Here is a 12959-nt window from a genome sequence, read left to right as displayed (position 1 = left end):
TGCAAACTGTTAAGAACACTCTTGCCAAGGAAACATTTTCTCATTTCTCATGAAAAAAAAAAATGCATAATCACTTTTAGAGCATTATACATGCATAAGGATTAGATTATTTAGATATGAATATTTAAATGCAGATGTTTGAAAGTTCACTGAAATAACAGCAAAAAGCCTATTGACTACAAAATATGAAAAAAAAAGTTACATGCATCAGTGAATTTTAGAGTGTTTTTATATTAGAACTGCATCTCTGTAAGTGTCTGGGTTTCATAAAAGGTCCTGTCCTCTTTAAGTCATCACCATGGAGCACTCAGCTTGGGCAATATGTTTTTTGATTTTTTTCTCCATTTTAAAACTGAACTATTTTAATTTTAGCGACTGTACAGCCCTCTGCTGATATTATATTTTTACCATCACACATTTTTTCTCCATTGTCAACTTTCTGACTTTCCTGTAATGCAGTTACTGACTTTTGTAAAATCACATTTGTTTTTGTTTTTTTTGTTTTTTTTTTTAGTTAATTTCACTCTAACAGTCGTTTAATTTCAGCTGCTGAAGCTCTTTTTGATTCCTACAGCCTTAATTTGTGGCCTTCAATTCTTGTATAGTTTCTTGTATAGTTGATTTTTGTATAGTCTTCTTGAGTATAGTTAGGTCCATAAGTATATGGACAGTGTCACAATATTCATAATTTTGCCCTTGTACACCACCTCATTTGAAATGGATTAACTTTTTAGGAATTACAGTCAGTTTTATACATTGTCACCCCATTTTCAGAATTTCAGACAATATGTTTGTAGTACAGTGTATATTGTAATACACTTACTGGGACTCTGTGGTCGATACTCTGCATCAGTTTCTGCGGGTGTCCTCTTCAGTCCAGTGACTCTCACCACTAGACTAAAGAGTCTATCTTTCACTGACATCTCAGCATCCTCCTCATCCTCTGAGTTACTGTCCAAATCTATGCCTACACAACAACAGCAAAACAAGGTGTTATGTTACTACACTCATCCAAAGCATTCTCGGGGCCTGTTCCTAGCTTGCTGACTAAAGTAAGTCCTACCACAGTGTGTGCTGAGGTTTTGGTGGAAGTCGAGCAGCAGCTCTCTGATTTCCTCCGGGCATGGACAATTCTCCTGCTGCTGATCCTCTCTGAAGCCCAGCAGCATGTTCATCTTAAGGAGAAACAGACATGGATGCACACATATTGTACACACAATGGGCCTAATGCAAGAACCACTCATGGATACAGGCTTTTTAAGGGTAGGTACCATATTCAATAATATTCTCATGAACCAAACACTTTCTCAGGTACGAACAGTACAAGTACAAGCATATCTCATGAAAAAGCAAGTCAACATTAAGATAAAAAATACAAAAATGTTTTTACATGAGGCCCAATATTACTATAAAAGTGAAGGCTCCATTGGATTTCTACAATCCATTTAAGACATGACAGGTAACTTATTTTGTACATCTGAAAGATACTGATGATTAAGTCAGTATTAAGGCAACAGTGCTAAACTGTTATGTACTTTCTATCATACTGAAGAATGTTCAGCCACAATTATGCAATTGTTGTGTTTTACACCACGGATGCATCCCATGGACATATCACATTTGTATCAAGTAACATCATTCCCATGCAACTTCTAAATCACAGCAACAACTGAAACAAAGGTTACGATACTGTAACCCTAGTTCTATAAGCACAGGGTAGGGTAATACTATAGTAATGCTCTCTCCAGTCACACACATGGAACAGTTCACTGAAATTTAGACAAATGCAGTTGGCCAATCAGGACAGCATGCTCGATGTGTGCGTGTGTGTGGGCTGCACAATATAGAAGGCAGTGCACCGTTGCTTCCACACCATTCCAGTGGTACACAAACTACTGTTTAGTGTGTCGGATGGGAACCATGTATCCAACATAACATGTTAACGAGTGGAGGACAAAATACATAAAGCTGTACAGTTCTTGATCAAAATAAACTCCTTATGTTTTTAGGAACAGATGAGTGGTTCAGTTTGAGGGTAGGACCACTATGGTCACCATAAAGCCGCATGAAACTGGGGTGGACAGACAGGATAGTCAATTCACTCATGCTAGCAGCTTGGTATGCTGCCTAATATACTGTGCAGACCACACACACTCAAGCCAAGCTGTCCTGTAGAGGGAGGAGTCCATGTGAGATAGAACTCAGCATTTTTCCACCATCATTCTCCTTCATTTCCACTTCCATTTCACTCTCTCCAACCTGCTCCTGTGGAGGTGAGCGGAACTCCTTAGTCTTGCGGGCAGTCAGGGCAGCAGACATGTTGAGTGCCTGCATGACTTCATTGTAACGGGAGCACTGATTCTCCTGCAGCTGGCCCACAAAGGTGTCGGAGAAGGCCACTACAGCCTCCACTCTGTGGCGCACCTGGCAGTCGCACAGGTAGGACATCACCTGGCAAAGCTAGACACAGAAAGTTACATCCATTTCCTTCAGGATTAGTTTTGGTTTTTAGTGGGATATGACAACAGTGCTTAAAAAGTCCAAAATTAGAGGCAATAGAAAGAGCAGAAACAGAACTTGTCAAAGAAGTCTGCTGGTTCACCTCAAGTTTGACAGCTTCTGGAAGCTTCATCTGAAGAAGTCCTCGTTTGGGGGTGTCATCTTCCTTGTCACTGGGCGGTTCCCACTCATTTTCACATTCATCATCACTGTCCTCCTCTTCCTCTTTCTTCTCACTGCTTTCATCTTTTCTGGAGAAGACTTCAGGCTCTATCAGTCTCAGCACTTTCCCAAGATCCTCATCCCCAAATACCCCCATTACAAGTAGAATATAGAACAGTCTAACCAGGGGAACCAGCAGAAGCTCAATGCTGCCCCCCTCAGGATCCCTCACACCCTGTCCAACAGCCCGCACTGCTGCAGTCAACATCTCCACAGTTAGGTTCTTCAGTACATCAAGGGGGATTTCTGGGCCATCTATACAGACAATCTCACTTCCATCACATCCACTACCATCTGCTGCCATCCCATCACTCTTAACAAAACAAGGAGAGGAAATGTGCATGCGTGGCTTCAGAGAAGTGCTAAGGCCAATGCTGGGAATGCCCAGTATGGGTTGACTATCCCATCTGATACCACTGTTTGCAGTGCTCGGGTAGAGGGTGATAGCTCTGGTCTGGTCCATCATTGGGACAATGTACTCCTGGTTCATCATGAGGCGTGCTGTGGCATGGGTGCTAAGGTAAACCTTAAAAAGAAAACCAAAAAAATGGTTTATAGTTCCCCTCAGACCCAAGTTCCATTAGTCTGCTGTTTCTGAAAGAAATCTAGGAAACGACTGAGCGCAACACCCACCTGAATGAGCAGATGGTAGAATGCTGAACGAAGTGGGCCAGTGAGGTAGGGACTCTGAAGGGCATAGAGGATTTGTGACTGGTCCAGGTGACTGCAGAGGGCATGGCAAACTCTAGTGTTGCCAAGGGCACAGAGGGAGCAGTAAAGGAGCAGCGTGTAGTGGTGAAAGGTCAGGAGGTCATCAAATTCAGAGAGCTCCAAGATGTCAACACACCTAGACATAATGTCATCAGAGAGTCATGAACATGCCACATTAGACCTTGTTTTAACCCTAATCAAAGTGTTTAAGTTGACAAGAATGTGCAAAGGAGTGCAAGAAGGGGAAAGAGTGTTTAAATAAACACACACATTCACATCTGGGAGCTGAAGTCATTGTCTTGGAGTGTCGTCTGATGAGCTACTGGATATTAAGTGCTTTGTTCTAGGACACATTAATGACAAACAGTCTACAGAGTCAAACCAGCAACTTTACTGTACAAATCAGGTTATCACTCTGTCTTTTACAAGTATGAAATTTCACATTTTTTGACTTCAGTATTCAGTGTAATGCCTCAAAAATAAGAAGAAACTCTCAAAATTCTTATCCTGCATTCTGTATTTCTCTACAATATGACTGATTAGCTATCACAGCTATTTTGACAGTATTACGTGAATTTGTTTGGATTTCAAAATGTTTTTTTTTTTTTGTTTTTTTTTATGTTCTCTGACCTGTTTTCATTTGGGATGTGAAGGGTCATGACCTGTAGGGTCTCAGAGCATTGGATTCTCCAGCCATGACGCTCATCTGGCTGGTCAACCAGCACCTTCAATGCACAGCTGGGTAGCCGAGTCCACAAGACCGGCGTGAGCTGCTGGACCTGTAACCTGGGAGGGCACTGGGGTGTAGTGTTCCTCCTCTGAGTGCGAAGAAGACCTGCTGACAGAGGCATCATGTTCTGGACATCAAGATATCCAGAACAAGAACATGAAGCAAAAGAGTTCTGTTTGTCATTCATCTTCTGAGTTTTATTTTTCAAGAAAGTAAAATGTGAATGCAATATCATTCACCAGCTCTTAGAAGTCCTGGACCTAGGGCTATTTGTTCATGAATTATTTCACAATTTTCCAAATATGTTCATTACTTTTTAAGACATCTTACTAACAATCAGTCAAGAGTTAAAAATAAAACATAATGTGAAGACTTTTTGCTAATAGTGGATAGGTAAATAAATAAAGAGGAGAAAAAACAGATAACATTAAAACTTTTTACGTACCTTAACACGTCCCAGCTCAAACTGAAACATATTGCTGGTGGTGGGCTTGACAAAAACAGCAGGGAACAGCCTTGTACTAGCCTCCACCTGGTTATAGTGGAATATATACACCTCTGTTTGATAATGCAATGTAACAGGAGATACATTTCTTACTGAGTAGTTTGATAAAACATGTGATAAAGCTCTGGATAATCAGTAGGATAAGAAATGTGCGTTTTAATATTTGCATATTTTATAATATAGTCTTAGTGATGGATCTTAGTGATACAAAAGAAATACAGCTATAATTAAAAATGAGAAACACTTTAGATAGCTTATTGTGTGCCTTACTTGGTAGAAGGTGGCCATCTCCACTCCACTAGAGGTAAACGTGAGCAGGCCAGTGGCTGTGTCAATCAGACAACCAATCTCCAGCCCTGTGCTTCTTCTGCTCTGAGACAGGCCTGTGGCCTCTCCAGCACACACCATGTAGCAGTTACATCTCTTCACACTATGCATGAGGACAAAGATAGATTACAGCTAGTATTACTCTGTGCTAATCAGACACTAAAGCTTATGCACTACTGAGGTTCTTCAACATTAAGGTGTAAATTCCATAACTATGACAAAAATAAAATGAAATAGATCTGCATACACAGTATAACGATGACCAAAAAAATCTGCATACATTCTAAAACTATAACAAAAACAACAAAAAATTTAAAATAATATCTCTGATGCCCACAACCATTTAAATAATGACATCTACCACACCATTAATCTAAATGTTTCTGTACACTGACCTCTCCTGGACCTTGCCACAGTCATCTCCCAGGGTGAGAGTCACAGTGCGGGCTTTTTCAGGGTCAAAGGTCAAGTCATGTTGGTGAAAGTCAGAGCTGATCCAGCCCACCCATACATTAAATGGCTCTTGGCCTGGAAGCACCCTTACTGAATAATAATACTGAAAGAGAAAGACCATTTGGTGTTATTCTTCTCTATTACCATTTGCCATTTTACTTTTTTTTTTTTTTTTTACTCTTCATGATGAGCATTTAAGTGACATTCCCTATGTGTAAAGGGATAAAGCACATTGCACGTGCCTTTAATTCAGTTTCACTTTAATTCTTATTGGACTCTGAGACAGTCTGAGGTCCTTACTGTCACCAGAAAAAACAAATAAAAAACATGTATTCATTCTCTCTGAGTGTATTAATCTAAATAAATGTACAGTTTCTGCATTAGCTATGTATTATTGTATGTTCTGCAGTTAAAGGGCTTAAGGAATGAGGAGATGAGGAAGGTCTTACTGTGGAGCTTTGGATGAGACGGTCATAGTTATCTTTGTCGACAAGAACATCTTCTAGAAGACGGGCGGATGAGTTGCTGCTGACTAGGCCTGGTTTGGTCTTCTTCAGCATGAACCTTACAGACCAGCGACACACAGGTATGCACATGCACACACACACACACACACACACACACACACACACACACACACACACACACACACACACACACACACACAATGCACAACATAAACTAGAATTGTGAGACAAACAGCCTATTTGCTTCTATGTCTGTTTTTATATTGATATGTTCTCTTCTCTGTCATTTCTAGTGGTTCAATTTTGAGTTGATCAAAAAAAAAATTACGCAAAATACAGAACATGTTTTTCTCTTAATAACTAGGAAATGTTCTCCCAACTAAAACAACACTATCACAGCTAATGTTAATGATTTTGTACTTCTCACTTAAAGTCCATATGCTCTTCATTGCATTAATTTCCCCCCTGCAGCAGTTTCTGTTCAACCTACCGTTGTTTGATTCTGGATGTTTTGTCCTGGCTGTGGTCCTTGTGGTTGAGCTCATCTCTTGAGCCGGAAAAGCCGTGGGCTGACTTCATGAGAACCTCAAAGTCAGAGTCCACCTCCTCTTGCTCTCTCCTGCCTGAGAGGACGATGGAGAATTAATTAGATGAGGCCTCTGGGGAGCTGAAGTCTAAGAACTCATTAAGGTCATAACAGTACAATATCAGTAATCTGGATTAACTGCAACAAAAAAAGATATCAAGATCTAAACACATTAATTATATGTCTCAATATTCCTGTAATAGCTCTACAATTTTACATCTTCAGCAAGGCAAATTTAATCTGTTGTTTAGCCTATAGCTTCAAATTAATTATGGCAAACCTAATAAGTCCTATGTAAACATATCTGATATGATATGAGGCAGCACAGATCCTAACCTGGAGACAAAGGGCTGGTGGCCGCTGGAATCACACCCCCTGCAGGGCTGGTGAGGGTGGCAGCACATTCAATGGGCATGCTGAGACGGTAAAAGCTCATTTCACTGCCTCCATTCTGGTGCGCAGACAACCGCTGAGAGACCCTCAGGCTGGCTGAGGTATCGGCTGTCCCACTCACCCTGGTGACCTTGAATGAGTTTTATAAATAGTGATTACATTGGTGTCCATTTACCAGTGATATAAAGGGCTCCCACTCAGTCAAAAATCCATTACTTTCCCATGTCAACATGTTACATTCCTTGGCCAAACTTTTAAACGCATTTTAGATTCAGTATTACAGTTTCTTATTCTTTTTTATTATGCAGGGGAATTGAACATAACATGACCACAATGGAAAATAAACATTCCGCTTTTTTTTTTTAAATTGAGGCTGAAAAAATTCTATGATGTACCATGACTTTTTGCAAGAATTTATTAAAGTCCCTAAGTTTCCCTGTCTGGAGGACTTTTCAAAATTCCCTAACTTGCCAGAAATTTTATGACTCATGGAACCAAATGTCCAACAGAAGGACAAATCCGAATTCCATTTAACACTGCCATGCCCTACATACTTTAGGATAAGAGGTAAGATATTATCTCTTCTCTCATATTAAGACATTTACCAAGTTTCTAGGTCAAATGAGATCCTATAAAGGCTATACATTTACCAGCAAGTTGTCCTGATCAGGCAGTATGGAAATAAACTGAGGCTGTCTCCAGCTAATCCACAGTGCCGGGTCTCTAGCCATGTTGACAGCAAAGGGCTTATAGCCCTCCTGAAGGCCGCACACAGTGAAATACTGCAGAGAGTCCAGCTGGCGGCCCAGGTTCAGCCTTCCCACCTGGTTAACCCCAACACTGACCACAGGCACCAGGCCTGGGAGAGATGAGGAGGGAGGAGAAGAAAAAATAATAGACTGATGTGTATAATTCAGTTTAAGAGCTTAGATTTCATTTGTTCAAATATATGATGTACTGACCATACATTATCACAAAATTACCAGCATTATCTCAATATATACAATATATATTTTCTGTGTAATATTTCAGTCCTGTGATATACACTGTACAGTATTAGGCAAAAAAAAAAAAACAGTTCCATACCATCTCTGATATCAAAGTCCTTGGCAACAAGCTCTGATCCCCTGTCGTTAAACAGCACCTCTCCATTGAGCGTGACCATCATGGTACACTCAGCCATATCCACAAAACACCCCACCACATCGCCTCTCTGCCAGGGGTGTCCCAGGGGCTCACCACCCTGATGGTACCACTGAGCCTGTATGTGAGGGAAGATGAGAGAGAAAGACAAACAACAAGAGACAGTCAAACACATCTTTTAAAAGCACTCCAAAATAAGGAGGGTTACTACACTATCAGCAGTTCAAGATTAAAGCTGCATGAGGCAACTTTGCATGTTGGCGGTTCAAAATAGCAATGGGGGGCAACTGTTTGAAAATTTTAACTTCAATACCCAGAAATGATGTATCAGCACACTCATGTTTACCAGTCCAGCCAGTCTGCAATTGCTTTATACACAAGAATATCAAAGGGACTAAAGGGGACAAATATCACTGGTGAGTTCAACTTTCTCCAGACAGCTCACTGTTCTTTCAGAGATTAATTTGATTCTTCTATTTAGATTTTGATTTGTCATTCTCTGGGTATAAAGGTGAACACATCCAACAACAGCATTTAATTCTGGCAAATAGAACAAATCCACAGGGTTTCAATTAATAGTAACAGAATGTTTTTCTCCCACATATGGTGAGGACTACACGGGCCGGTCTACTGTGCAGGAGTGGGCGGACACAGTCTTCAAATAACAGACATGTGCAAACCTCTATTACAGGTGTATTTTATATTAGGGCTTGACTAGTACAAATTTAACAAGTACACTGGTCATTTGTGTGCACCAAAAACTTCACAATTTTAATGTCTCACCTTAGATCCATCAAAGACATATGCCTGGTCATCTGAGCCCAGCTCTTTATCTGGGATGAACCCTGGCCGTGCCCAACCCACTCTCATACTTCCTGCTGTTACCACCTCAAGCTCAAAGTACCACTTCCCCCGGGTCACAGCGTACGACTTATCAGTCCGAAACACCTGGCACCTCTCAGCGGAGGTGAGATATGGGACTGGTAGAAGAGCTGCAAACCCAAAAATGTGAAAAAAATATAAATATATGACAAATTACAAATTGTTTTGCATGATTCAACTCCAACTGAATACATCAAACATATGTAGTTGAATATATATATATATATATATATATATATATATATATACACATATATACACACACATATATGTAACTGAATATATGCAGTTACAGTATTCGAAATATTCTATTGCAAACATCTGTTAAAATTTAATTACAATCAGAGAGCTGTGACTCCATTCAACTTAGACTCAACAGGCCATGCTCATCACAATGAATTCATTTGAAATGAAATGTGAGGTGTAGCTCATAAGGGCAGTGAAAGGGTTTTGAGACATACTCTGTTCTTGGTTGAGGGGCTCCAGGCTGTAGCCATAGGCTAGGAGTGTACAGACAATCTCTCTGACACTCTGCCTTGCTAACCTCTTACTCCTCTCATCAATAAGGCTGTAAGGCACGAGGCGCGGGCTACGCTTGGCCTTCAAATCCTGCAACAGACGCAGAAAGTTAGAACTGTTGGCAGCTACATGTAAGGTAGCATACATAGTAATGTATCAACTGATCTTCTGTATTGTGTCAATATATGTGTTTGACTGAGAGACAAAGTGCAAATAAATTTTATTTATACAGTAATTAATCATAAGCATGTTTTGAAAGACTTTACAAAAAATGAAAAAATGAAATGAAAAACGAAAGATCTAACTATCATCAATGGGAAAAAAGAATGCTGAAACACAAACACGAGGAAGCAAAACAAACAAATGCTAGTTCTAGTTTGGCACAGCAAGCCCAACTATGCTACACAGCCTTGACTAGACAGCACCATCAAACTTACACCCCCAGTGAACATAAGGGGATAAACTCCCAACAAAATTTTGACAGGAAAGACACAGAGGAAACCTTGTACGAGTCAAAGAGGGATCCCCCATTGGGAAAGATGAGCATACTAAACCTATACCACATGATATATAAAATACGTAAGTGAAAAGTATAATTTTGAGTTAAGCAACACCCATGACTGAAAGTAAGCATTTAAATACAGCATAAAGTTGCAAGTCCTTCAGGACACGGCCTACAAAAAGCAGCAATACAGAATGCAACACAAACCTGTTGAACTCCATAAGTCCATCCCTGCCTGATGCGCTCCCTGGCCCACACGTTGTGGTCATTCTCAGCCAGCAAGTCAACTGCCTCTTCCTGGGCTGGGCTTAAAAAAACCTGGCTCAGTTCAACTGGGGCCGGCCTGTAGCCACTAGGCTGGTCATACCTAAGCAAGGGAATGGAGAGCAAACATGATTTTGTCTGGATTAAATCTGGTAGAATTACTAGTGTAGAAGCAGTCCAGAAGAGTCCAGTTTGCTTTGACAGTTCATAATTAATAAGATAGTCATGAGAATAAGCTCAGTGATCCTTTCAACTGCTCAGTGCAAGAGTTTCATGTAAAAATACATTCATCAGCCTAAAGTAGGGCCCACGGCACCCCCCTAATTGATACCCCAATGACTTGCCCAAATGAAATTCTGACATCTGCATAGTATGTACTCTTCCCAACCAGAAATAAGAACAGAATTGAAACTTAAGAACAAAATACAAACTGATGTCTGCTATAGGTTAATGTTTGGTGATAACTGATGGCACCACCTGCACTCTATAGATGGTGACCTCATCTGGCACTAAGGGGCAGAATAGCAGATGGAATTTAATGAGCATGCAGGCTTTACCTAGACTTTTTAAGTACTTTATTAATCAGATGAAACATGACACTTCCTGGGAGAGTACACATAAAAGAGTGAAAGTCAACTGTTTAAATTATCCAATTATAATTTCACAGAGGACTGCCACAAAATTAAAAAAGAAAAGAAATAAGACAAAATAACCCCCTGCCAACTTGATACTTTTGTACTTAAGGAGAAAGTTCTTCCTCAGACAGAGAAAACTTCCTGTAAAAGCAAAGTGCAATGAAGCATTCTTATATTTGCAATCATTTACAATGCTAAGCTATTCATTTTCCCACTCACTGTCCCCATTTCAATCAGCTCTGTACTACAGATAATAGAGACATTTGGACGTCATGTCTCCTTATCATAATGAATCTAGGGGGTTCCAATCAGTGCATCTTCAACTGACAAGTAACGTTGGATCCATCCTCTGTCCTGGTTTTCTTTTGTTTCTGAAACAAGTTATATCAAATACATCCAGGTGGCTACAAAAACACAAACTTAACAACATGGCAGGTCTACATACTTGGAGGAAAGTCTCATGTATCTCACTCCTTCGTCAGCATGGTCTTCAGCCATTCCAATGTGGAAGCCAAGAGCAATGAGAGTCCTCCATTGGAAAAAACAACAACAACAACAAAATAAGCTTTTCACCAAGTCACATATCATAGAAAACAGTCCTTACTACATAAGTAATGATCACATTACACTTATTTGTTGTCTTTCAAGTAGAAAAAGCCAGTGAGACAGAAGTCTTCATACTTATATGTAGTTAATCCCAAAATCAATATTAATCAATATATAAATCAAAATAAGCTCACTTGAGGGTGTCCTGGGCCTTCTGGAGGTTCTGGTTCCTCTCATGCTCTGGGAGCTTGGAGAACTCCACCAGAAATGGATCATGCCGCTTACACTCATCTTTTGCCTGGATAACAAAGGCTCTGACATCCTTCACATTGCTTATCAAAGCAAATCACAGCATTTTAGTATTACTGTGCAAAAGGGTTACATAGTGGTGCTGTAAGTTAATTATACTGATTCAGTGTTCACACTCTTTCCTTACAGATCCATGCGTCCATCCAACATCAATCCTGTCAATAGCCCAGAGTTCATGGATATTCTCCGCCAGTCTCTCTCGGATGTGCTCCAGTTGCGGGGGTAATTCTACCTATAAGGAAGAGACAGGTGAAGAAACTATGGCACAGTTAAATGTTAATTTGTGCCAAGGGTCCGTTTCAAATGTGATACAACTTTAGCATAAAGAACAATCACAGCAATCAGAAATTAATAAAAAATAAGAAATGCCCTTTCTATGAAAAGAAGCAAAATCCTTTGGCTTGTGCTGCTCTATACCTTGCTGATGTCGACCAGTGTAGGAGTGAAGGTAGCTGGTTTGATGGGTACTAAAGGTCCAATGAGCTCTTGTTTCCCGTCTCCGCAGTCCAAGACGAATCTCTGACACGGCTCTACCTTCAGTTTGACTCCAGGGAGCAGAGCTTCAAAACAGGGAGCAAAGCTTGGCGGGGGCAAAAAGCGGAACTCTCCATGTCTCCCTCCAAACAGGAAACGAACCCTGATTTATAAAAATAGGACAAAGATGTCATAAGAACTGAGTTCATGACACAGACAAAAAAGTAAGTTTAGTTACAATGTATGGGGTTGATGCTTTGCTAAACTCTGGACTGTCTTTAATACTCATAACTAAATAGAGCATAGAAAGGCCTGGAATTTTGTGTGTATATTCAAAACAGACTGCAGCTTTTTTGAATAGAGCATTCTGAATCAACTTAAACTGCTGAAAGACAACAAGACATAAACGCAGTTAAACACAAATACATCACCACTACTGACTTGACTCCAGCAGAGAAGCTGACCACAGGATAAAGGGATCCATCAGTGTTGAAGTTCTCTAGCATGCCCTGGACTGGCAGACCATTAACCCGGAAGGAGATGCAGGGAGGACTGAGGTCGAGGCAGCAGCTGACCACGTCGTCTTCTTTCAGCAAGTGAGGGAAAGGAGAGTTCACTCTGCGACCTACACTGCCTAAAACACAGGGTGGAGACTTCTTAGCTTTCAAAAATTGTACCCTTACACTCCTAAACCATTCAGTTTATATAAGCAAACACATAGAGGACTGGTAAATGTGAATTTAGTATGTCACTGAAGATTCAGTAATATATGAGACAATATGAGAAATCCTT

The 12959-nt window shown here is 40.4% G+C and overlaps 1 protein-coding gene across 1 annotated transcript in view; it reads right to left on the bottom strand.

Moving 5' to 3' along the window:
• LOC115372917 (ryanodine receptor 2-like) overlaps window positions 1-12959 on the bottom strand; it is a 74557-nt gene that overhangs the window by 47497 nt on the left and 14101 nt on the right. Inside the window, 23 exon segments of the mRNA XM_030071081.1 lie at window positions 824-967; window positions 1064-1175; window positions 2260-2460; window positions 2603-2976; window positions 3013-3247; window positions 3355-3568; window positions 4063-4289; window positions 4608-4694; window positions 4938-5097; window positions 5390-5550; window positions 5897-6011; window positions 6405-6530; window positions 6827-7023; window positions 7544-7752; window positions 7980-8154; window positions 8820-9028; window positions 9380-9527; window positions 10147-10306; window positions 11284-11367; window positions 11579-11682; window positions 11821-11925; window positions 12111-12330; window positions 12609-12801. Of these exon segments, the coding sequence (XP_029926941.1) occupies window positions 824-967; window positions 1064-1175; window positions 2260-2460; window positions 2603-2976; window positions 3013-3247; window positions 3355-3568; window positions 4063-4289; window positions 4608-4694; window positions 4938-5097; window positions 5390-5550; window positions 5897-6011; window positions 6405-6530; window positions 6827-7023; window positions 7544-7752; window positions 7980-8154; window positions 8820-9028; window positions 9380-9527; window positions 10147-10306; window positions 11284-11367; window positions 11579-11682; window positions 11821-11925; window positions 12111-12330; window positions 12609-12801 (3960 nt within the window).

The sequence above is a fragment of the Myripristis murdjan genome, chromosome 15, assembly GCF_902150065.1.
Source record: "Myripristis murdjan chromosome 15, fMyrMur1.1, whole genome shotgun sequence".
NCBI classification, from domain to species: Eukaryota; Metazoa; Chordata; class Actinopteri; order Holocentriformes; family Holocentridae; genus Myripristis; species Myripristis murdjan.
This window is presented reverse-complemented; position numbering and strand designations above follow the sequence as displayed.